The sequence below is a fragment of the Typopeltis vanoorti genome, chromosome 15 (genome assembly GCF_054136105.1).
Source record: "Typopeltis vanoorti isolate ZY-2024b chromosome 15, IOZ_Tvanoo_1.0, whole genome shotgun sequence".
Lineage (NCBI taxonomy): Eukaryota > Metazoa > Arthropoda > Arachnida > Uropygi > Thelyphonidae > Typopeltis > Typopeltis vanoorti.
Genome location: NC_143563.1, coordinates 60,681,198 through 60,706,843, shown reverse-complemented (window position 1 = coordinate 60,706,843; position 25,646 = coordinate 60,681,198). Strand labels below are relative to the sequence as shown.

The 25,646-nt window shown below is 35.4% G+C and overlaps 1 protein-coding gene across 1 annotated transcript in view; it reads right to left on the bottom strand.

Annotated features, from left to right (window-relative positions):
• Positions 1 to 25,646, bottom strand: part of LOC150098796 (choline transporter-like 1) — a 237,964-nt gene that overhangs the window by 195,290 nt on the left and 17,028 nt on the right. The window contains exons 3-5 of the mRNA XM_090405754.1: positions 21,822 to 21,905; positions 14,464 to 14,606; positions 4,257 to 4,517 (exon numbers count right to left, since the gene is read on the bottom strand). Coding sequence (XP_090261880.1) covers positions 4,257 to 4,517; positions 14,464 to 14,606; positions 21,822 to 21,905 — 488 coding nt within the window. The remainder of the gene's footprint in view (positions 1 to 4,256; positions 4,518 to 14,463; positions 14,607 to 21,821; positions 21,906 to 25,646) is intronic.

The window sequence follows — 25,646 nt, the reverse complement described above, 5'->3', positions numbered from 1 at the left end:
GCTAAAGCAAGACCAACTTTTAACAAAACTATACTGTCCTCTATGGAGAATTCTGGTATTCTTTACTGGCTTTCCAATATATATTGATGGCAATAGTAGAGATACTAATTGGTCTATAATTCATTGCATCAATATTACATCAATATTCTTGTATAATGGAATTATTTTGCTCTCTTTCCATCCATTAGGAGTCTTGCATGTGCTATGTGCTGAAAATCAAGTTGAACACCCAGGTCAGAGGCAATGCTAGCTGTTTTGCACATTCCATCAACAGCCATATTGATACCTCCCATCTAGTCCTACTGCTGTATTTGAGTCAAGCTCTTCTAGCAGCTTTAATATTTCTAACCTAACTCATTTACTTCTATTCTTTCATCCAGTTCTCTGAAGCATCCAGAGAGTTAATGGTTCTTTCTACACTATATATCTTATTATAATGAACATTTAACAACTCAGCGTTTTCTTGTGTATCTGACACTTTTCTACCATTGACATTCACTAAGGTTATTCTTCCTTTTACTTACAACACAGCAATACTTTTTTTTGAATTTCCTTTAGCCTGTTTGGCTAACTTCTTTCAAAATTTGATTTTGCCTTATTAAAGCTGCTAGAAGAGCTCGACTCAAATACAGCAGTAGGACTAGATGTGAGGTATCGCTGTTGATGGAATGTGCAATTATGGCTATAAATTTCCTTGGCTACTCTTTATACTGTCTGCACAGTTAGCCTAGTGGTTATGCACTTCGCAACCATATGCATGGGGAAGGAGTGTCCTAAGTTTGATTCCCGTCAGTGACGTGAGGAGCTTAAGGATCTTCCTCAGCCATAGCCAAGTTAGCCGGTCTTGGGCGTGGACAGCAGGTTTTTTCCCCCAGTTTATCCTGGGGTTTTTCCTCCTGCAAAGCAAGCAAACCAACCCTATGAACACATGCTTTGACAGACATGAGATACTACCAGGAATAAGGAGCAACCAACCTATTCCGTGGAATTATCAGTTACGGAGCTTACACGGTCAAATGTGTAGGCCTGTGTGAAAGAGTAACATATGATGACTCTTCATACTATACTATCTCATCACTACTCTGTTTATGCAGCTCTCATTTTAAAGTGTTATTTATCCATTTAATGCCCATGAGAATTCTGGGGAAGCAGCGAGATATAACTTTAACTTCCCATGCACTGCTGATTCCTCTACATGCAGTTTCTGATGTCAAAGCACTGCCTCAAGCTGCCTTCTTATTATAATCACTTGCCTTATAGATTCACATATTACCTTTCTTGGTCAAAACTCCTCCAGCAATACATCCTAAGTTCAAACTACTCTCACCAGTTGGCAGCCTAATGGTCGACTCATTTATAGACAAATTCTCAGCTTCTAGTTCTGCGAGTCCCTTCCTTCTCTTGTTATTTAAGATAGTTATTCCTGAGTGATTCTATAAATTCAATTTCACTTGCCTTGAATGCTTTCTCTGTTCTCCAGTCTATATCCCCATAGCTGAAATCAGCCATAATGATAGTCTTCTGTGTATCCTCTTCAGATGATCCTGGTCTGAAGCAGTCCCAATTATGTATTTTATTCTGTTAACCTCTGTCTCACACCAAAGCCTCAAACCTATTTCCTGTATTATTCATACTACTATCGCCACTGGAGATTTCTATTCTGGTTGGATTTAATTTGTCTGTAACATTCCTCTCCTGCCATTCTTATATTTGCTCCTTCAGTAAACAGAATCCATCACATTCACCTCCTGTAAGAATATCCTCCTCTGTCAGCCAGGTCTCACTAATGCCTATAATTTTTGGTTTCTTTACAATTACTAATGTAAAGAACTGCTTTCCTTTATTCCTGGTGATACTGTCATTAATGTACACCAGTGCTTCCCAAACTTCTGGATGTCAGGGCCCCTTTTGTAAAAATTAAAATATTTCACGCCCCCCCCCCCCTCGGAAAAAAATCGTAATAGAGAGATATATTATTATAATATTTATTGTATTTATATTCAATACAAAACATACACAGCGAATATTGCAAAAATCAAATGCATGTATTACATTTTTTGCCTCTTACCGTTTGGTTCTGAAGACGATGCGGGCTGTTCTGGTAAAATATGAAATACTGTCCTTTTCTTTTTTTGAGTCTGTTTCTGCTTCTTCTGATTGTTCGCAGGATTTTTTTATATTTTTTTATCAGCCACTTCTCCATCTCAGGGTTAAATTTTTTAACGTAGAATAGATCAAATAATATCACCACTTACCGATACTGGCACACCACAGACTGATAACATGAAATTAGTGAATATTACCTGAATAAGGGAATCCCCAGACCAGGAACATTTTTCTCTTTTGTGACTTTTCTCCCTTTAAGGAATTAATCCTAACGTGAAACAGACAGCAAAGGCAGGTTATAAACGTGCATATGATTGGTGCGCTATTAACAAAAGATCGCACAACCGAAAGATAAAAGCATAGCTGACAATTGAGTTGAAATGCTAACTCTCTTCAACCGAATTCCATATGTGAAACTGCCATAACATTCATTATATATATATATATATATATTACTTAGTTTTAACACTTTTACGAATTTTAACACATTCGGTTGAATTTTATTACTGCCTTGGGAAATTGAACTCACACACATCTAATTAATAACAATAGTTTTTAGTTAGATACTGTGTTTGCCCATGCAACATATGGTTTTGTTTCAGTCTATACAGCATAGTTTCTGTATGAGGGGACATGTGATTCATTAATTAGTGTGTTTTTATCCCAGTTGTCTCTAATTTCACTATTTGTTGAGAAATATATTACACAGACTCCTCATACCTTATTCACTGGCATAATAAAAGTACTTGTTTTTATTGCCTCTGCAGTATAATGGTTGTTAGGGAGGGGTGTTGTTTACCACTGCAAGCGAGTTACTATCTTCCTACATGAACTTGTTTAAGATTTTTTTCATGTGTGAAGTATATGCGAAACTTTTATTTGTAACAGAAAACTAACTCGGATGACAGTGATAATATAAAACGAGTTTTGATATGTATATAAAATCAATATCAACAGTCCCTGATTACGAACGCGTGATGAAAGGGACAGGAAGATTTGGAGCTTCCCTGGAGAGCATTTGAAGTAAATACAATTAACCACAGCTTTGAAATGAATATGAATAAGCAATATTTACTAATATTCATTAAGTGCCGAAATACGCAGGAAGCAAAGTTTGTGAACAGACACCAATGTGTGAATTTTTGCATTAAAATATAAAAAATAACAAAAAAGAAATAATAAAAGTTAAATACGTTTCTTTTAAAATAAAAAAAATCTACTTAGTCTTAAAACATTTTAAATTTGTTTTCATTATTTCACGGCCCCCCCTCAACAAAACCTGCGGCCCACAGTTTGGGAAGCACTGGTATACACAATAACTGACTGCCTGGATGATAAGCAGATTTGTGAACCAAATCCCTCTTACCATTTTCCCAATTAGCACTTACTTTTCTTTCTTGAAAAAAACTAGTCCTGCATTTTCTGTGGTCATCCTCTCTCTCTCTATCTCTGTTTGTCATTGCACTTAAAATTTCTGTTAATTAATTTAATGCATGCATCTACACTTTTCATGCAACCATCCAAACATATCTAGTTTCCCTGACAATTCAACATTCACTCTTAGACCAAACAACAATTACTCTAAGTTCCTAATACCAAAAAAAAAAAAAAAAAACATTCAGATGCCATCAATCTTGCATGCACAAATTCTTTTGACTATCAAAGTCACCCCATACATTTACATACAGCACACCATTTCTCTTACATAATTACTGACTTTTGTAGTCACAGCTCTCCTCCTCCTCAGATCACTGCTGTAACAAACTCACACTTACTCTTTTCTTTTTTGTCTCACTCAGCAAGTCTTTTATATTCTTTTTCTCTCTGTACTTTTTCTTCTTTCAAATCTTTCAAACCAGCACAATCATATCATCCTATCATTCTAGGTACTTATATAATGTTTAAGTCATGTCACAAATCTTTGTGCCTGGGAAATATGCTTTTTTCATTACTTGTCCCAGTATGTCTCTCATCATGAAATCACCATATATCACAATATCCTTTTTTATCAATTTCTGTTTTCTTGATCCTTCCTTTATACATAAGGATGTTAGGTACAGGCTACAATTTATAGAGCTAAATAAATAAATAATAATACAGTAATAGTAAACAGATAAATCAATAAAATACTATACTCAAAGGAAACTTACGTTCGATACAAAGGCAACTTTGCACATGGAGCATAGCTAATCTTATGTTCATCAGTGCTATGCAAAGATAAAATGCTACCATTCAGCATATGAAGTTTCCTCTGATAAATGCTAGGTATATTATATAAACATAACTTTATTTGTCTATCCCTTTCAAAATGGTTGACATCTACTTCATCTATTAGAAGTCTGTCTGGACAATCTTGTACACAGATCTTGAGAGAATGATCCAAGTCAGCCATATTCAGGAAAAATATATATCTATAAGAGTAACAGGAATGCTATACACACACACACACACACACACACACACAACACTGAATTATAACTACTGTTGGATTCTGAATGAAGAGAAATTAAAGTTATTAATACTCCCTTCAAAATCCAATATAATCCACCATATCAAAGGCTACATTTGTAGATATTATTTAATGTAAATCTCTTATTATAAACTATTATTCATATAATTAATTACCTTTGAGTTTTTTTTATTTAATTATTTAATCTAGGATATACTGTATATTATCGCGTATAATGCGATCCACGTATAATGCGAACTAGAAATTTTGTTTGAAACTAGCCCTAAAATGCCATGTCCACGCATAATGCGATCTGTTAATCTTGTTCCATAACATTATAAATACAATACGAATTAACGAAAGAAATATTTATTTAAAAACAAAATGTCAAAATCCTTTAAATTCTTCATCTTTTAAGTCATCAAACATTTCATTTATAAATTCATCTGTAGGGACTGCGTCATCAGTGTAGCAGTTGTCATCATCGTCTTCATGCTCTCCAATTTGTTGTGCATCATCCTTGCCTTCATATATGACGTGATCTTCGGATCCATCCACATTTAAGAAGTGAGCATTGAATCATTTCAGATGGTATCGAATCCCATGCTTCTTTAACCCAGCTGGTGACTAGGGTGATCTCAGGCTTCTGAAAATTCCCACCCTTTGTCATCTTCACCAAACCAGATGACATCCATTCTCTCCATTTTTCACATGAGCGATCTTTAAATGGCTTATTCAAGCTGACATCAAGTGGCTGCAAAATGGAAGTTAGACCACCCGGTATGACTACTTGGTCTGGACGTAGCTCACGTGCTTTCTCTTTGCTTGCCTCTGTTAAATGCACCCGGAACATATCCCAGACTAGCATGCTTTGTTGACGTAACAAGCTACCAGGATGTATGTTCCATACTTGATCCAGCCACAATTGTACACCTTCTTCATCCATCCAACCTTTCTGATTGGCACGAACAATTACACCTGGTGGAAATTTCATATGCTTCGGAATTTTCTTCCTTTTAAATATCACTGTTGGCTTTAATTTGATTCCATCTGCCATGCATGCTAGAACAACGGTAAAATGAGTTTTTTCATGTCCCGTTGTTTTTATGAAGATACCCTTTTCACCAACTGAGTTTACTGTTTGATTCCCAGGCATATCAAAGTACATGGGCGTCTCATCCATACTGCAAATTTGGGAAAGTTCATATTCGCGTGACACTTCCGTAATTTTATGATAAATTATGGAAGGACTGCACTTTTTCTTTAAGCTGCTTTGGTAACTTTTGCGCAATTTTTGTTCGGTGTCGTAATTTTAATGCTTTGCGTTCCATAAATCTGTTGCACCACCCAGGCGAAGCAAGAAAAGATGAAATACCTGGTGTGTCCTTGAATTTACCATTCTTGAGTTGTAGAGCTCGAAAACGAATTGCATTTCTTGTTACTATAATGCCATCTTGTCGTTGCGTCAAAATCCATTCATTTAGCTCTTCTTCGAGTTCTGGAAAGGATGCTACATCTCCACGACGGGCACATTTTGTTTTGGGGATTTTTTCAAGACTGTCTTTTTGCTTACACCAAAGTCTAATATTACTCTCTGCTACACCAAATTCTCTCATAGCAACACTGTTATTATGTTCTTCTGCAAACTGCATGACATGAAATTTAAATCCTGCTTCAAAAGATGAACGTTTACATTTCTGTTGGCTCATTTTCAGGCTAGGTTTGTTTAACGAATAATATTTAAAATGAACTGTAGTTAAACCGATATACTAACTGTGCTCTATCATTCGGTGACGGAGAGCGCATGTGCAGATACGATGCGCGCTCGGTTGCCGAATACGAGTGGGTCAAGTAGATTTGGTTGCATAGGCATTAGGTAGTATATATATTGTGTGTGCAAGTCTAATAAGATGTTATATTATTTAGGATCTGCATATAATGCGAACCCCTAACTTTAAGTAGTATTTTTCACCATAAATTTTTCGCATTATGCGCGATAATATACGGTATATTAATGATGGAAAGGACTCTGTATAACAATAACATTCAGATTATTTTATTTATTCCAATTTGTGTTCATCATATCAATTATATATTATTTGAATTGAAAAATATCCTTTTATTTAGTTTCTGTATGTCAAAGTAAAATGTTATGTAATGCTTATGCTTATGTACTGCTCTAATTGTTGTCATGGAGACGGAGTTAAAAATAGAAAGCGCAAGCATAGTAGTGCGTGAGTTATGGAATGCGAGATGGAATTGATATGAGCTAGACGGTGAGAACAAGTTTTGGTGGGAAAACGGAGTAAAAATATATAAACGGAAAGTGAGAGTAAACAAGAGCAGTGAGTAGCAGTTGGTCAGGAGAGTCAGCACTAGAACTAGGGACTGAGTACAATTGGAGCACTCAGCACAGTAATGGCACTGAGAACAGTACAACAGAGATGAGGAAATAATTTATTAGCAGCATGAAGTTTAAATAAGAGGCCGTAGTACAAAGAATTAAGTGCTGTGATCAGATTACAAAGGATCGAAATGTGAATTGACAACTCAGAATATTGATACGGAATTCTGAAGTTAATGTTGTATTCCAGAGCTTTCAAGGAAGATTAGTAGAAAGCCGATTCTAATGTAAAGTAGTATATGGGGAATAAGTAGATTTTCTAGTGCAAGTGTGTCTGCCTAAGTGATGTACTGAAATTAAAGATTAAGTTAATTTAAAGAAGGTTACTTTTGAAATGTGTAGCTCCAGTGTGATAATTAACTAAAGTTTTAAGTGTGCCTCAGTGAATAATATGTGCAAAGATTTATTCCGGTAAGAACAGTTGTACTTTATAGTATTTTAGAGTGAAGTTATAAGAAATTATCTCCTTCTGTTAAATCCTAACATTAACTGTGGTGTTTATGCTGAAATTAGCCGAAGCTAGAAGATTAATAGTTCTTCCCCCCCCCCCCTTAAAGTGATAGCTATCTCTTGACTGAGCTATGTGATTTCTGACTAAGAAATAGATAAAGAATACTATTGTAAAAATACTTGCTGTGAATTTCAGTGATAAAGAACTTTAGAACTATCTTTGCCTATTAAGAAGAAATTAGATTTTGAAGCTCAGCGTTTAATACCAAAAGTTAAGTGAATGTTATGTGTAGTTGAACTGAGTAATTTTTGCATTATCTTGTATCCAAAGTATGTTTATGTATATATTATATAACCTTGCATTAAATGTTTTGTTTTATTGATTTCAATTTGTTGTTAGCCTGATTCTTTTCCACTGCACCGTTCATAAAATTATCGGACCTAGCGGGAACCTAAAACATTAATGTAAAATTTGGCCTATATATAAACATCAGACTGCTAAAGTTAATTAATATTTGATTACACTATTTTGCATAGACTAATCTGAATATAGGGTGGCGCAGTATAATAGAAATTTCCCTATATTTGGATTAGTAATCAACGTACAATTAATTAACCTTAATAAGAACAACGTTAAAGCAAGATGGCGGATCAAAAGACAGGAAGGACGATCCAACACTACCCTCATCAAGAGGATAGTTATAATTGCCCTAAACATGCCTAGTCTACATATTCTGCTCTAGATGAGAAGAACATAGGTACATGTAGTACTCCACGTCCGTGTGCACACACGCACGCACGCACACACACACACACACACTGTATAGTTGCAGTACAGTTACAGTCATGGAAAAAATGCTACAATATCATGGAGTCCAAACACTGGCATGATCAATGGAGGCTCACAATCAGGTCTCTGCTTCATATATATCAATTATTCTAAACCTAGAGAGATTATAAAAACTGTATAAGGAGCATAGGTAACAAGTGACATCACAGTACAACATGGTGGGAAATACCTTCAAAAACTGGCACCATCATTGGGAACTTGCATGTTAGGTGCCACCACTTCAGATATGGCATACCAAATGAGAGGTGATATTACAATTGAAATTGCATACAACACAGGGAAATGCAGTAACAATATTCTGGATGGTGTGCAGCACTCTTGCCCATATGGGATTCTAGAGCTTAAATCCACAAGATACTCTTTCTCTCTTCATATCAATGAAAGTGGTTGCTGCAGTGTCATCAGCAGCAACAGACTAATACTGGCTTGATAAATAAGTGGGAAAAAGTGTGCTTATCTAACAAGTTGTGGTTCCTGTTACACCACACAGATGGATAGTTCATACTGTTTGTTCCACACACACACACACACACACACACACACACACACATGGAGCAAACAACATGAGTCAATGAATCTCTTGTGCACAATTTTCAGAATGAAGCAGGTATAGGATATGCTTTTTTGGTTAGAATTAGGATCTCTGCTGCCAGCCAGGCAGCCTAGTTGGCCAAGTAGATAATGTGTTTGTTCTTCTAACCTGGCTATGGATTCAAACCCTAGTGTGGCTGTCTGTAAACATCTGAAGAATTTCATCATACTGTGTGAGACCACCATCCTGCTTATTGGAGGCAACTTGAAAGATTTTCACAAGGCAACTTGAAAAATGATTTAGAACGAGCGAAACACATCAGTGCTTGTTCACAGCATGTGCGATACTGGCGAATGTGGCCGGTGCCGGAAACATATGACTAGTGGTGAAGCGGAACAGGAGTATGTACATATAAGAAACTGCGTAACTCCGGATTTGCGGAAGTCGGGGTATGACTGTACCACCGTGGCTAGAAATCCAATTTTAGTGAATTCAATGTCCAAACACCTGTACAAAAGGTAACCAAACATAATATTAGACAAATGGTTAGAATTCAATGGTATGTGTTGTAACTGATATCAACATGCCTTACTAACAAAGAGGTAATTTTATTTCCATATGCTCCAATTGCATACAATGCATATATTACATATATTAGCATTTTTTTTAAAGGAATTTGCTGATGTATTTCTTGAAGACCTGAGTCATTTGGAAAAGCAACATGAGGGAAAACCATTCTATAATTTAATTAACATTTATATTTAAATGTATATTGTAAGTACATATGTATTCAAATGTGTATAATTCTGATATTATGAGTAGTTTATATTACATTACAATGATTGGAAACTGATGTGGCAAAATTAAATAATTTTGAATAATGCCTTTAGATAAGTCTGTTGTAACACCGACCACTCACCTCCTGAAGTGATATGTTGTATTAGAGGCATCCAGATGGAGTTCAATAAGACAGTCAAAGAGTAAGTCATCGACAATCTGCTAAAATGAGGACAACAGATGCAGAATGGTGATTCCACAATGTACAATCTATGAAGGTAGTGTCTTAATTTTTCATGTCTCATTAACAGTGTAATTGAACATGGAGATATGGAATTCACTTTCACCTTGACAACACACTGTTAACCTTTCCTACCATGCCATCATCTTTCACTCTCCTCGATAACATTCTGATATCCATCCTTACATTCTCCTTCTGACAAAGTAAATCATTTGTTCCCACAACTACCACTAGCTCTCTTGTTCACTTCTCATATCCAAAGCATTACTTACTCAGGTCATCTTCTCTCCTGGAAAAAGATCTTGCAGACCCTCTCATTTACAACACCTTTAATAATGGAATCTCCTTGCTACTCGAGTAATTTCTCATCTCTTTTTCACCACTTTCCTTCTTTCTGTCCTTCCTATCTACCAAAGGTCTAATCTCACTGTGCATATACCTCATCTCATTTCCCATCGGTTCATTCTTCAAATTTTGCATCCTGACAATCACACATTTTTCTCCAATGGTCTTGTGCACTTTTGTTCCATTATTTGTACCCCCCCCCCCCCCCCCACACACACATACACAACCATACTCACTTTTGTTTTCTGTCATTTATATCCTCTTTCACAGTCACATTTTTGACACACTCATTTTCTTACTCACTCTTCTGATTAATATCCCTGACAATCTTACATAAATTTCCCACTACCTTTCTCCTTTGCTTAACATTCACTCCTTATTCTCTACTCTCATTTACTGATACTTCACAGTCCAACAAAATATCACACTTTCTACAGACCCATACCATCTCACTTATTCTTGTTTAGTTTTTCTACAAACACATCCTCTATATTTCCTCATACATACATGCTGCACTCATGACAACAAACCATTTTCAAGAAAAACTTGCATGGTGATGTGATGACCTTGTTCCTACCGTCATTTTGTTGTTGTTCAGTACTGGCTACAAATTTCATGAAAAATGTCACAGCCTATAGAGCTATGGAATTACTACATAATTTGGCTAAGCTATCAAAAATAAATGAAAATTTACTAAAATACAAACAGTGTCTCCAATTATTACACAAAATAACACATCATTTCCTAAGCTGTCTGTAAATGATCACGTATATCATTTTACATTGATATTTATGCCAAGGATGTTGGTAAAGTGGATGTGAAAATGATCTTTATTGTAGGATTCTGATATGTTTTGTACATTTGTGCTTGGTTTGGTCATTTTGTTGAGATTACTTTTCTGAGAGAGATGTATTTCAATCATGGCATCACAGTTGCTATTTATGATACATTTCATTTGTGATTCAGTTAGAAAAAGGATAGGGCAGGGATATGCAGTGAGAGGACACTCACAAAGAGAACAACCAGTATTTTTGCTATAACATGGCATCAACAGCATTTCATATACCACAACAATGGACTCCCCTCTATGCACAACCTCACAGAGTATGTGATAGGAGGATTAAGCACCAGCTGACTGGGAAGCCTTCTGACTTAGTACATGGGCCAGAAACCAGTAAGTAATATCTGGTAACTGGCCTGCAACACCTTCATTTCTATTGATATTACTTATTGGTTCTGTGAACATTTTGTGAATGAGTGTCTTCAGCCATGAACATAAAGAATACTTAGTTATTTCCTTGCCTATTTATATGATTATATTTGTGTGAAAACTTTCACTAGCCTAATATTGAAATATTTATGATGTAACATTGCTATATTTTGCAAAGTGCCACCAATGGAGGATGAAATGGAGGAGGGTATACCCTTGAAGGGTATCACTCACAATGCAGAGAGAAGCAGAAACTGGATCTCTTGCTCTGGAATCCAAACATGGTATATGCCACTGCAGACCTCCAATAAGCAGGGTGATGGTGGTGGTATTTCACTGAGTGATGATGGTCATCTACCACCTAGTGGGTGTAGGCACCATTTCATCCAACTAGGAAGTGATCCTTTCGCAGCATGAATGCAATGCTCACTGAGTATGCCAAAGCCCCCCCCCCTTCTGTGGAAACCGCCTACATCAAAAAAGAAGGCAGACAACTAACAGGAAGAGGCTGTGTATTGCACTTTGCCTACCCATTAGTGACCCAAACTGCTACATTTCTACATTTGCTCCCTTTGACCTAGACAGTATACTACTGTCTAGGTCAAGGGGAGCATGGTGAACTGGGTTACCGCACCACAAGAAAAAAACAAAAAGTATTTTCATTAAAATGGGAAATAAGAGGAAATTTAAAATAGGTATTAAATATTTTCAGCAGCATTATTTATTAATACAAGAGGAACAAGTAAATTGTAAGTAATACAAACTAGAATGGATAAAATTAATGAGTTAATAATTATGCCATTTTTGTAATTTAATGAGAAATACGGGCTTATTTATTTTTGCACAATTATTTAATATGGTGTCGAATCGCAGACAAACACCCTCATAATACTTAATCAAGAGAAAAAAGTCACTCCTGTTTTTTACTTTTAATGTTGGACAATGTGAAAAATCCCTGTTTGCACCAATAGGTTGTCGAAAAATGTAATAGTGTAGATAGGGTATCTTTTGATAATACTGAGAACTATTTTTTTGCCAAATTCCTTGAGCCTCCTTTATATATTAGGACAATTTTGCCTATTTATATGATTATATTTGTATAAAAATTTTCACTAGCCTTATATCAAAATATTTATGATGTAACATTGCTATATTTTGCTGCAAATGATGAACCAAAGTGCCACCAATCAACCACTAGCAATGTGACAATGATTACATCAAGTACTGAGGACTGTACTGTAGTGAATGTTGTGTAAACCATAAAAATACTATAAACTTATGGTTAATTACACAAGTCCAGCAAAGGTATATGCATGTGCCGCAACAGAAATTTGCATTATCAAATGTGCTGCAGTCTGAAAAAGTTTGGGAACCATTGATCTAGATGAATAATCTGCCAGCTATTTACAGGACAATAAGCATTCCCAATCAGATGACTCAAAATGCTCGATTTGGCTTTTTTTTTTTTTTCACTAACGAAAAAATATGAAATAAAATAATAATGAAGTTGGTAACATGCTGACAACAGCCAGCTGAACTGCAATGATTAAACTGGGGGGAAGCTCATGCTAATAAAATATGTTGGAAGTTTTTTTTTCCACTTGCTTAGACTATAATAAATTTAGTTTAATCCTTTATCCAAGTGTAAGCAAAAAAAGTTTGCACCTGAAGTATCTTCAGAACTGAGGCAACTGAAGGTGGACCAAGCTCTCATCACTTCTTGTTTTAGTATCTCCCATAATGCAAAGCACATCTTCTTGCAGACATGTATAATGCTATGCATTAAGTGAAGGGCCACTACCCAGACCAGTTTCAACCTTTATTATGACGAGACCTCAATAAAGGTCAAAACCGGTCTGGGTAGTGGCCCTTCACTTAATGCATAGCATTATACATGTCTGCAAGGAGATGTGCTTTGTATTATGGGAGATACTAAAACAAGGAGTGATGAGAGCATCCACCTTTACCACGAGTTGCCTTAGTCCTGAAGATACTTCAGGCGCAAACTTTGTTTGCTTACACTTGGATAAAGGATTAAACTAAATTTATGATAGTAAAATCAGCATGAAGATTCATTCATTCAGAAACTGCAGCTATTTAATTTTACGCATTTTATAGCATATATATAAATATGAACTTTTATTTATATTTATTATATTATATTATATTATAATACAATATAATACTATATTATATTATAGTGGCTTGAAAAAAGTTCCCTGTTTGGTCTCTAGACAAACACAGAACTCTGGATTATGTAAAAAAAAAAAATAAATGAAAAAATACAAAAAATATTTAAAATTGAGAAAAATGGCAAAAAAAAAAAAAAATAAAAAAAAATCCTTAGCCCACCCACAGTATGTTCTACAGGTTTAATGGGTGGGGGCGACATTAAAAAAAATATCATCATCAGCCATTATCAATCCACTGCTGGATGAATGACTTCCCAAGATTACTGTCTATCCATGACTCTCCTTTCCCATGTTACTCCTGAAAATCTAATATCATTCAATCCACCATGATTTAGGTCAGTGGCATGGTTGTTTTTCTCCTCGTGGAATCCAATCCAATACTTCTTTTGTCCATTGCTGATCTTCGAGCAATATGTCCAGCCCACTGCTACTTCAGATGTTTCACTTTTCCTATGATGTCGGTTTAATTTCTTATCCATGTATTCCTTTTGTAATCCAGTCTTATGATACCAAGCATACTTCTTTTCATACTAAATTTGCTGTTCTTAATTTCTGAATTTCTTCTGCATTTAGTGTCCATGCTTCACATCTATACATCAATACAGGAAGAATACATTGGTTAAAAACTTTTCTCTTCAGGCATAATGGTAATTGGCTTTTGAATATGACTGTAATTTTCAAAATGCTTTCCACCCAAGTACCGTGCATCTTTAAAAAAAATATAAATAAATAAATAAATATATATATATATATATGTCTGTGTGTGTGTGTGTGTGTGTGAAAATACACAGTCAAGCTACAGCCAACAATTCATAAGCTGTTTACTTCACTTAAATGTAATATATTAAAACTTTTATTTTAAGAGAATATAACAATTTTAATATGTTTTGCAAAGTCGGCAACTTACGGTTTGTCTGTCATATCTAATCCTGAATAAGCTATATCATCCAAAGGTTCATTATCTTTACCACATACATTGCCAAAGCTGTCCTGTCCATAAATAAGTCTAAAATAATCTCCAACCAGAAAAGAAAATGCTGCTATAAATACCTGAAATTTACAAAAAATTAAAATTTTAATACCATTAAAATTTCAAAATTTTAGATGAACTTCCCCTTAAACATTGTAAGTGTGCTGATGTAATGTTCTGATATTACATATCATGCTACACATAATCGAGAACGAAAAACAGACTTCAAATTGCATGAAAATAAATGATATTTATTCCCAGGCATTTTTGACTTTATAATGAAGTTCATCAGTGTGGAACTAATGAGAAACAAATACTGTGGTATAAAAGATGGGAAGTTGTGTGTGTGTGTGTGTGTGTGTGTGTGCATACTTGACTAAAGAATTGTGCCATTCGATGATGAATGGCACATTTTGTGAGCTGAGAAGTATGATCCAAAAATCACAATTAGAATTCACTGAAACAGAGAAAATAATCATATAGTTCAAACTATATATAAAAATAAAAACTTTCATTCCCTTCTCATCTCTCCCAAGGATAAATTGGACCTGTTATTTTAGGCTACTTACTGACATCATGTTTCTATTCCTTTGGTTGTATTATTTTGGACAAATGAAAATATAAGTCTCTATATATACATAAGAACATAGATTATATCCATTTCTACAAATCTGAGCATTCCAGACTTGCAGAGCAGACTCTATCTACCAGTCACAGGGTTTCTGTTAGTTGGTTCATTTTTATGGAGACTTTTCACTAGTGTCGTAGGTGAATGTAGTGGTAGATTTGAGCTGTGCTAAAAAAAGTGTTTTTAATTAGTGTATAGTGTGGCTTTTTGTTGCATTGTGCTGCATTTTTTTTTTCAGTTTGGATACAAGTATCCTTCAGTGGTGTGTGTGTTGTTGAAGTTTTTTGTTGTTTATATTGTATTTTGCTACTTGGTGGTACTGCTTCAGCTTCTAAAGATGGCATCCATAACGAAATGCTCATCAGCGGCACAGAAGGCTTCTGTACGAAAGTCTAGCTCTGCTTTGGATTTTTTCACAGTGGATGTGTTGCAAAAACTACTATATGTATGCAACAAAAAATGTGAATTTGTGGACTGTTTGGGTAAACAAGAAGGAAAGCGTTAATGTATGTGAAAAGTGTCTGGATAGATTAGAGCGATTAGAAATGAGAACAAACATCGGGACCACAGTAGAAGAGCTTCGGCAGAGTTAGTGAAAATTAAATGTGAAATGAAACATCTGGAAGACAATATTAAGCAGCTAAAGGAGAGATTGGCTGATGATAAGGAGAAGGAGGAAGTTCATATTATGAAGAAAGAGTCAATGGATAGTTGTATATCAGTGTATGGGAACTTGATCATTATATGTGTGATTACTAATAAAGTGCACAAAACATGCTGTTAAAGAAAAGGAAATACTGGGTGTCAAAATTAGTGGTCTTTGTGGGCACAAATGACTTAGTTGGGGAGAAAAAGAATGCTGATAAAAACTTGAGGAAATTGTTGCAGCAGGTAAAGAAGAATAGTGTTGTTGGGAAAGTTGTGGGCATGTTGCCCAGATATGACAACAGTGAACTGAGAAGGAGAGCAGAGATAATGAATAGTAAGATGGTTTAGTTGTGCGAGGCAAAGGGGAGTTCAATTTGTAAATCTGTGGAGTGAATTTGAAGGGAAGGTGGAATGATATAAAGCTGATGGATTACATTTCAATGGGTTTGGTGTTGGGCATTTAGAAAGGCTATTGTTTTCTGAGAAGGCACAGAGTCAAGAAGTTAATGTAGCAAATGATCAGAGTCTACCTATGAAGCAGGACAGCACAAATCAACAGACTGTACAGCATGAGGAAGATGGATATGAGGTTGAAGATGTGGTTGCAGCAGCACAAGATGATGGAATGCATAAAGGTGAGGATGAGACAGGTAGAATTGGAAATCAGAGTAAGGATCAGCGAAATGGGAGTGGTCAAACTGAAGAGAGAGGTGTGGTACAACAGTTGGAATGGCCTCAAACACATAGCAATTGTTATGTTTATACACAAATGCAAGGATCATTATAAACAAGAGAGCTCAGTTTGTTGCATTGATTGAGACAGTATGCCCAAAAATGATTGGAATAAGCGAAACTTGGTTGTCTGAGGAGGATGTGATGTCGGGAATAGAACTAGAAGGATATATAATTTTCTGGTAGGATAAAAATGTGAAAAGAGGAGGAGGAGTACTGTTAATGATTGCAGAGAAATTGTGTCTGCAAAGTGTGGAAGTTAATAGTGAATTCACAGATTTTGAATCATTTGTGTAAACAAATGATTCAAAAAAATAAACAGGTTAGTAAACTAGGATAGTAAACTATTATAGGCCAGGGAATGCAGAAAATACCAACTGTGAAATGCTTAGGCAAATTAGTCGGGCATGTAAAAAGAGGTGATCCTGATGGGAGACTTTAATTACAGGAATATAGACTGGAAGGAGGAGACAGTGTATGGGAACAAGGAGAGCAAGTTTGTGGAATTTCTGAGAGATAAGTATCTTAAGCAGCATATGATTGAAGCAACTAGAGGCTTTAATGTTTTGGATTTGGTGATAACTTCACAAGGTGCCATCGGTTGGTGAAAGCAATCATGAGGTACTTGTTTGGGAAATGATGAAACAAGAAAAGGTCACTGCCAAAAATGGATACACGTGGAAGTATAAAAGATGATTATAGGAAGCTCTGTAGTCAGTTAGCATCAGTACATTGGATAGATGAGCTAAGTGGAAAAAGATATTGACAATGCATGGAAATTCACAAGGCAGTATCTGACAAAAGCAATATATGACTGTATACTAAGGGTTAAGTGAGTAAATAGAGTAGGAGTGAAATGGATGAACAGTGAAATTAAGCAAGTTGTGCTGGAAAAGAAAATGTTATGGAGGAGGTACAAGGCAGTTGGTGGTGATCGGAGCCATGAAGAGTATAAAGTGCAGGCTAGAAAGGTGACGAGCACGGTAAAGAAAGAAAAGGTGCAGTATGAGAAGAGATTGGCTGGTCAGGACAAGGTTAACTCAAGGGAATTTTTCTGCTACATGGTAATCAAGAGAAAGAATAATTATAGCAGATTAACATTGGTGGATAGTCATGGCAGCAGACTAACAGCTGCAAAGGACATATTGGAATTATTGAACGAGCACTTTATCAGTGTATATCATACTGGTGTAAATGATGTGGTGGAATATACAGAAGAGAGGTAAGTATTAGGAGAATTGGAAGTGAAAGAAACAGAGATGTATCAGATGTTGGTTGGGTTAGATGTGAATAAGGCTGTGGGAATGGATGACACATCACCACATTCCTTAAGAATATTAATGAAAGTCTTGCAGTGGATAGGGTTTTTTGCTTTCTTTCCTGAGGAGTGGAAAGAACGCAAAATAGTACCATTCCACAAGCATGGTTCTAAGACAGAAGTCTCCAACTATAGGCTAGTTTATATAATTGAGGTTGTGTTCAAGGTATTGGAAAGATTGGTAAGGAATAGACTACAGAATTGGTTTGATGGACATAGCATTCTTTATGATGGTCAGCATGGATCTGTAAAGAGAAGGTCCTGTTTTAGTAATTTACTTGCATTTAATGATAACGTGACAAGTATGTTAGATAAGGGAGAATCATATACAGTGATATTCTTAGACTTTGCAAAAGCGTTTGATAGATTACAACATGATAAGTTGGTGTACAAGCTGCAGAGGATGGGAATAGATAGTATATTGGTTAGATGGATCAGAGATGGGCTCTCTGAATGATACCAAAAAAGGAGGATAACCAGTGGTGTACCCTAGGGTTCTGTTCTTGCGCCCCTGCTGCTTAACTTGTTTGTAAACGATATATCATGTGGACTGACTGGGGATCTTCAGTTATTTGCTGATGATGCAAAGTTGGGAAGAATTATAAGTAGCATTGCTGATGTTAATTTCCTTCAGGAAGATTTGAATAGATGTTTTACTTGGACAAAAGAGTGTGGTTGCATTTTAATATCAATAAGTGCAAAGTGTTGCATTTTGGAGTTCAGAAATATAAGGCTGTGTACTATATCAATGGTGCCATACTGCAGGAAGCAGATGAGATTAGAGATTTGGGAGCAATGGTTGGCAGTAGACTGAAGTTTAGAGGGAATATTGCTAGTGTTGCAAAGGCTGTGTTGCATCGGTGTGCTGCTATGATAAGAAGTACTCTTACATAAGGATAAGGAAGTGGTTGTGCCACTGTATAAGGCACTGGTCAGACCACACTTGGAGTATTGTGCTCAGATCTGGTCACCTGGTTTTCAATGTGATTTGGAGAGATTGGAGAGGGTCCAGAGACGAGTGACTAAGACAATATCGGGACTTTGGAATGCTGGCTATGGAGAGAGAGAGAGGTTGAAGAAACGTGGATTGCAGAGTTTGGTAGATAAGAAGAAGAGAGGCGATATGATAGAGACATTTATGTTGGTGAGAGGATTTTATCAGATTAATCCAGAGGGGATTATAAAACGAGTAGATGGTGAGAGAGGAAGAATCTAGGTCATTCCTAGAAGTTGTGTAAAAGTGTGGTGAGGAGGGGTGTGAGGAGCAGATTTTTTACATAGAGAATTGTCAGTGAATGGAATGCATTACCAGAATGTGTTGTTAATTCAAGGAGTGTTAACCACGCTACCGGACAGAACGTATATATACGTCCAAGTTACCATGGATGCGAAGTGCATATTAAAATTGTAATGCCATTGATATTACATTGAAATATATGATGGATATGAGGATGCATATTTGATCCATAATGGCTGGTAAGGTGGTTAAGGATTTTAAAATTCTATATGATAAATACGTTGTCAGTTGAATGAACCTCCCACGATGAGTCTGACGACTCCATGGAGGATGTAATAATAATAATGAAGAAAACTTGTAAATATAAGTTGGTTTTTTTTTGTAAAGTTCACATACACACACACATATATATATACCAAACCGTCTATTTGGCTAGTATGGTAGGCATGTAGATGATGTATTTTATAATTTGGAATCACACAGAGGCAGAATTCAATTCATTTCTACAAAAAATCCTCAATTTACATTGGAAAAAAATCATGAAGAGGAATTTCCAATGGAAACCAGATAGATCACTTTCTGCTTGTCTACTAAAAATTGACTTTTACGAACACTATATTCAGAATACATCAACTTGCCATTCATCTCAAAAGCACAGTATCATAAAATCCTTAATGTTTAGAGCACACAAAATTTATTCTTCTGCAGGATCTCTCAATCAAGAATTGGAAACTATCAAACAATTTTACTAAATAGATACAACCCAAGAATCATACAAAAAATAATTACTCTCCCAATACCCTACATCAAGGGAATCTTTGAACACATGTGGCAAAGATTATAAAAAGATACAAACTCGTCACTACTCTCAAACCCATCAATAAATTCACAATCTATTACTCTATAGGACAAATGTTCACCAAACGATGCTGATTGTTGTATACCAAACACCATGTTCATGCAACTTGTCATACTACAGTCAAATAGGAAAATCAGTCAACAAATGTATTTCTGAATACCAAGACCAGATCCAGCTTGTCAACCTGCCCAAATCAGACGTGACATAACATGGACTGAAAACACTAGCCACAGGATCCAATGGGAAGCCCACTAGACTAGTGTTTCCAACCTTTTTGATGTTGCGGACTCCCTGTAGCGAATGTTAATTCACCATGGCCCTTATAAAATCCAAAATGGAAATTTTTTATATTTTACATATCATAAAGATGATATGTATAAGTAATAAATTACAATTTTACAACACTAAATGTGTTATTTATGACAATGCAATACTGTTATAAATGGAGATATTCGGAAGAATATGAACATATCAATTAGGCCAGGTGTGAACAACAGGAGTGAGCAACATGATAAGATAAAGTTTAATGAAAATAAACTATCCCGCGGACCCCCTTTGAATTACTTGCGGACCCCCCCCGGGGATCCGCAGACCACAGTTTGATAAACACTGCACTAGACTATTACATAGATCTATGTATAAATATGAACATTTATTTAAAGAAAGTACTGAAACCCTACTTCATTAGTAATGAAGTAGGGTTGTCTTACACCCCTAAAATTTGGGAAATTATTATCCTCAACTGTCTTAAATAGGTTGTATTTTAATTAATTTTATTTTTAATTATCAAGTTCAACGCAATAGTTTTAACTTAACAAACAAACAAAAATAAACTACACTTAATGAACTTATGCATGCTCGTTAAGTATAGAGGGATTGTCCGCGCGGTTAGCCTAGTGGCTGTGCGCTTCGCAACCATATGCCTGGGGAAGGAGTGTCCTAGGTTCGATTCCCGTCGTAGACGTGAGGAATTTGAGGATCTTCCTCAGGCATAGCCAAGTTAGCCGGTCTTGGGCACGGGCAGTAGGGTTTTTTTCGCCAGTTTATCTGGCGTTTTTCATCCCGCAAGCAGGCAAACTGGCCCTTGAACACACATCTCTACAGTCAAAAAATATATTCCCCCCCCCCCCAGCGGCAGACCAGGCGACAGGTCGGTTGGGAGTAGTACTAACAAAGAAGTCGCATCTAAGTAACACATGGACCCTGCAAAGGAAGCGGGAATAACGCATAGGGAAAGAAGAAGAAGAAGATTAAGTATAGAGGGATTCTAATTTAATGCATGCACTCTACTATTTCTTTTATTCAAATTCTTTACTGCTGTTCTTTGCTCACGCTGATGATATCTCACAATACATAAGAGACAAAATATTAATACAATAAATAATTTTCTATTGTGGTAGATGTGTAATTTTACAATTATGGAAACTCTGGCAGTCTCACTATACAAGAAAGTGCTTTAGCAATATTCAATTCTGCAACAACAGTCTTAAGAAGACAAATTTGATAGTTAAGTACATATGAAATCCAGAAATATCCAAGAAACAACTGTAGTGACTTATTTATCTTGTCCCTAATGACCCAAGCATCATATTCATTGAATATACGTATTCATGGACAGGTTTGCCTATTTTGCAAGAAGAAAAACACAAGTTTACAGGATTGAAAAAAAAAATACAATCTCTATCTGTGATCAATGGCAACTTAAGTCCTTCCTAAAACAGGCCTAAGAAATTAATAAAGACAGAGAGACAAACAGACAAATTACAAATAACAAAACTACTTGATCACAGAGACATTAGTATAACATTAAACTTCATAAAAATTAGTCTTTAGCTAATTAAAAGTTTCATCCAATATTATTCGTAATACTTACCAAAACAATCAGAAAAACTATAAAAATGATTAAACATATTACATCAGTACATCTTTTAGATTTAATAGAATTTTCAGGGAACTCCTATTGAATAGAAAGAAATAAAATATATGTTATTAAAAAGCATGCATATTTATTCCAGTAAAACAATGTTTTATCAATTTTTTTTTGAATCTTTATACCTTAAATCTCTGGTGCACTATTAAAATTCTCTAAGTTTTGTGACTTGGAAATTTTGATATATTAGTTCCATATAGTTCAATTAGTTTGGTTAGTCAAACCAAATTCGTAGATTTGGAAAGTACAGAAATGCTTTTCATGCTTCCTGTTTGTGCAAAAGAACTTAGGAAATTCTAATGCTAACTCATGGTGAAAAAAACCTTTTTATCAACAGGATTGGTTACAGGCAAATTCATCGAAAAACAGTTAATCAAAAGACAATTCATCTAACAGCAATTCATCGAATAAACAATTCACTGAACGACAATTTAACGAATGGCAATTCGTTGAATGACCAATTCCTCGAACGACAATTCATCAAAAATGCAATTCATCGGAAAAACAATTCATCGAAAATTTTTCGATGAATTCTTTCATAATTCATCGAAAAGTCATTTTTCTTGCAAAGTATTGTTTAAAAATCTTCAGTAACAATGCGGAACGTTACTCATGATACAAACAACATATTTAAGTGGTTCATTGAAACATAATTATTTTCTTGCATTTTAGAGCCTTTAATGTAAATGTACATCCTGCTTCATTGTACAGTTAGCGATTTATCTGTAGAGAAGACAGGAGTACCACATGCCCCAAATAACCTCAAAAACATGTAATTGCAGTTAATAAGGGGAGGAATAGGCTAAGAAATTTGTTCTACCAAATTTTGTCACAATAAGCCTAGTCGATCGAAATTAAAAATTTCATTAAATTTCATCCAGCCAGAGCGAAATTGCTAATATCATTCAGGAACTTCTTTACGGAAATGTCATGATACAAGTGATCCATTACGAACTAAAACTGAACCGTGCATTCAGCTTCTTGTTCTGAAAACTTCTGCGAATTCTGCGAGTTATTGTATACATAATTTCGACACTATTATTTGTAGCCCCGATTATAGCTGAACTGAAAACTGGAAGGGTTCGACATTTTTTTGTAAAAGTTTCAAATACGGAATCCAAATAAAATTTTTTCATTAATAAATGTAATAAATAAATAAATTTACTGAACATAAGTTAGTAGGCCTAATACTGATATGATTAGGCTTTTCCTCCTGGAAATAGGCAAATCGGACAAGAAAAACAATAAGAATCGATATTGTTCTGTAATTATCCCTTAGTAAAGCAGCATTGCTATACCAACAATCATTATATTGAGCAGGATGAGGGAAAATAGTATTAATCATTAATATTACAACTACTACTACTAATAATAATAAATTGATTCTTTGATGTAAATATTTTTCACAATATAATAATAAAATATACAGGAATTCAGAGTAAAAATATTGGAAAACTTGAAAAAAATTCATTCCTGAAGATTTTTCAATCACGTTTCACTTATTTACTCTTGTTTCTGTTATTCCTCAATGACAGGAGTGCCACATGCACTTATCTCCCGAATAACCTCGAAAGCAAGTAATTGCAGTTAATAAGGGTAGGAATAGGCTAAGAATACTGAAGAGTATATGTGTGGGTATATTTCTGGATTTTGAGGAGGTGGTCGGTGCAGTTTGTTAAAAAATAAATAAAAGGTTAAAATATTCTCTAGGAAAGGAAAATAATAAAATAAGGAATGATGAATAAAGAGTCTTAAAAAACAAACCTGTAAACTTTTTAGAAGCATACTCATCTGGTGTTATATTTAGATGAGCAGCGGTTGGAAGTCTTATTCAACTTTTGAAGGATGCCAGTGGTCGGCAGATCACAGTTAGAAAACACAGTGCTAAAGGAAATTGGAATTGGGTTGAGTTGTTTTGAATTAAGGAAGAAGCAACTGGCCTTAAATCCCTGCATGTTTTTCCAATTCGGTTCGCTTGTTTTTCGGCAAGAAAAAAAATACGTTTCAGAGAGAGGAAAAACCTTCCATCCTCGTATGAGACAGGCTAACTCACCTTCAGGTTAAACGCCCTGATAAAGGTGCTTGACATCCTTGATAAACGTAGGATGCTGAAGCCCTTTTCGGCAGTTTCATTAAATGAGCTACAGAATTTTTCTCTTCTCGGTTTCTGCAGTTTTGTAGAAAATAAGTTTAGGATGGAGGACTTTTTTTTATACATTCACGCCAAGTTTTTTGTAGTCTTCCATTTTTCAGAGATGAGATGTTTCTTAAAGTTGATTTTTCTGATTTGGAATTTTCGAGTTGGTTCAAAAAAATGGTTCAACAATGCGATCATGCATGATCTCATTGTTGAGCCATTTTTTTCCATGAGGAGACAATTACGAGAGTGGCATACCTAAATATGCTAGAGAAATTTGTGTTTCCCCAGATTGAGAATGTGTAGGGCCTCATTTTCCAACATGATGGAGCAACTCCACATTATGGCGACTGCGTATTTCCCACTGATTGTGGCCACCGTGCAGTCCCGATTTGATTCTGATGGATTTCTTCTTTTGCATATATTTATATTTGTGTATAAATAATTAAGTAAAAGAGTTTTTTTAAGGGGAAGGGGCGGAAAAATATGCTACTGCACGTGGCGACAAAATCCCAAGTCATATATTGTCTGTTGGATTTCATAAGCAGGTGCACTGTTCTGCAAAAGCAACACACCTCTGCTTAGTTTCTCGAACCGATTTTCCTTCACTACCTCCTTCAAATCCTTCAGAGCTGCTGTAACAGTTTCACCTTTCTTAAGGTAAGGTAAGGATTACACCATCCATATCCTAAAAGACAATGGCAAGAATTTTCCCTGCTGACTGTTTGGTTCGAAACTTCTTTGGCCATGGAGAACCTTTGTGTCTCCACTCCATTGACTGTTGTTTGTTCTCTGGGTCACAGTGACGAAGCCATGTTTCATCAACGGTTAGAATATGAGCTAAAAAATTTCACGAAGATGAAATCCCTTTATGAAATGTTCTTTTAACATCTCAACTATACCCGCCTCAGTGGATATCATTCACTGCAACCAGTATGTCCCGCCAAAAATTCGCTTTCCGAACAAAGTAGGATAAATAGTAGTTATAAATAGTAAGATAATAAAAAGATATATACCTCTCAAAATAACCCAAAACAAACCAAAAAAAAAATTGCACACACATCTTCGCCCCCACATGCCTCATAATTCATTTTTCAGTGAACTGTATTTTCGATGAATTGTTGTTTTTCGATCAATTGTGTTTCGATGAATTGTCTTTTCGATTAACTGCTCATCGGTGAATTGCTTTTTCGATTAATTGTTGTTCGATAAACTGATTTTTGATGAATTGTTTATTCGGTGAATTGCTTTTTTGATGAATTGTTGTTCGATGAATTGCCTTTCGGTAAACTGTTTTTCGATGAACTCTCCGGATACCAACAGGATTATGCTGGGGTTGAAGGAAGTCATATTATGCTAAAATGGAAATGATTTTTTCTTTTTAAACTATCTTTAAAATAAATAAAATGAATAAACTATTCTTGCATTCATTTTTCAAGAATAAGTCTTTACTTTGTTAAAAACCATATATTTACACTATTTTATTCTGCTTAACAGATGCCAATTCTAAAGCACTTCTACTGAAGAAAGACACTGAAAGACACCAGAAGCACTGCAATCTTATATTAAATGAATGTGCAAGTGCAATGGTACACAACTGGCTTCATTCTATTTTTACCAATTATATATTT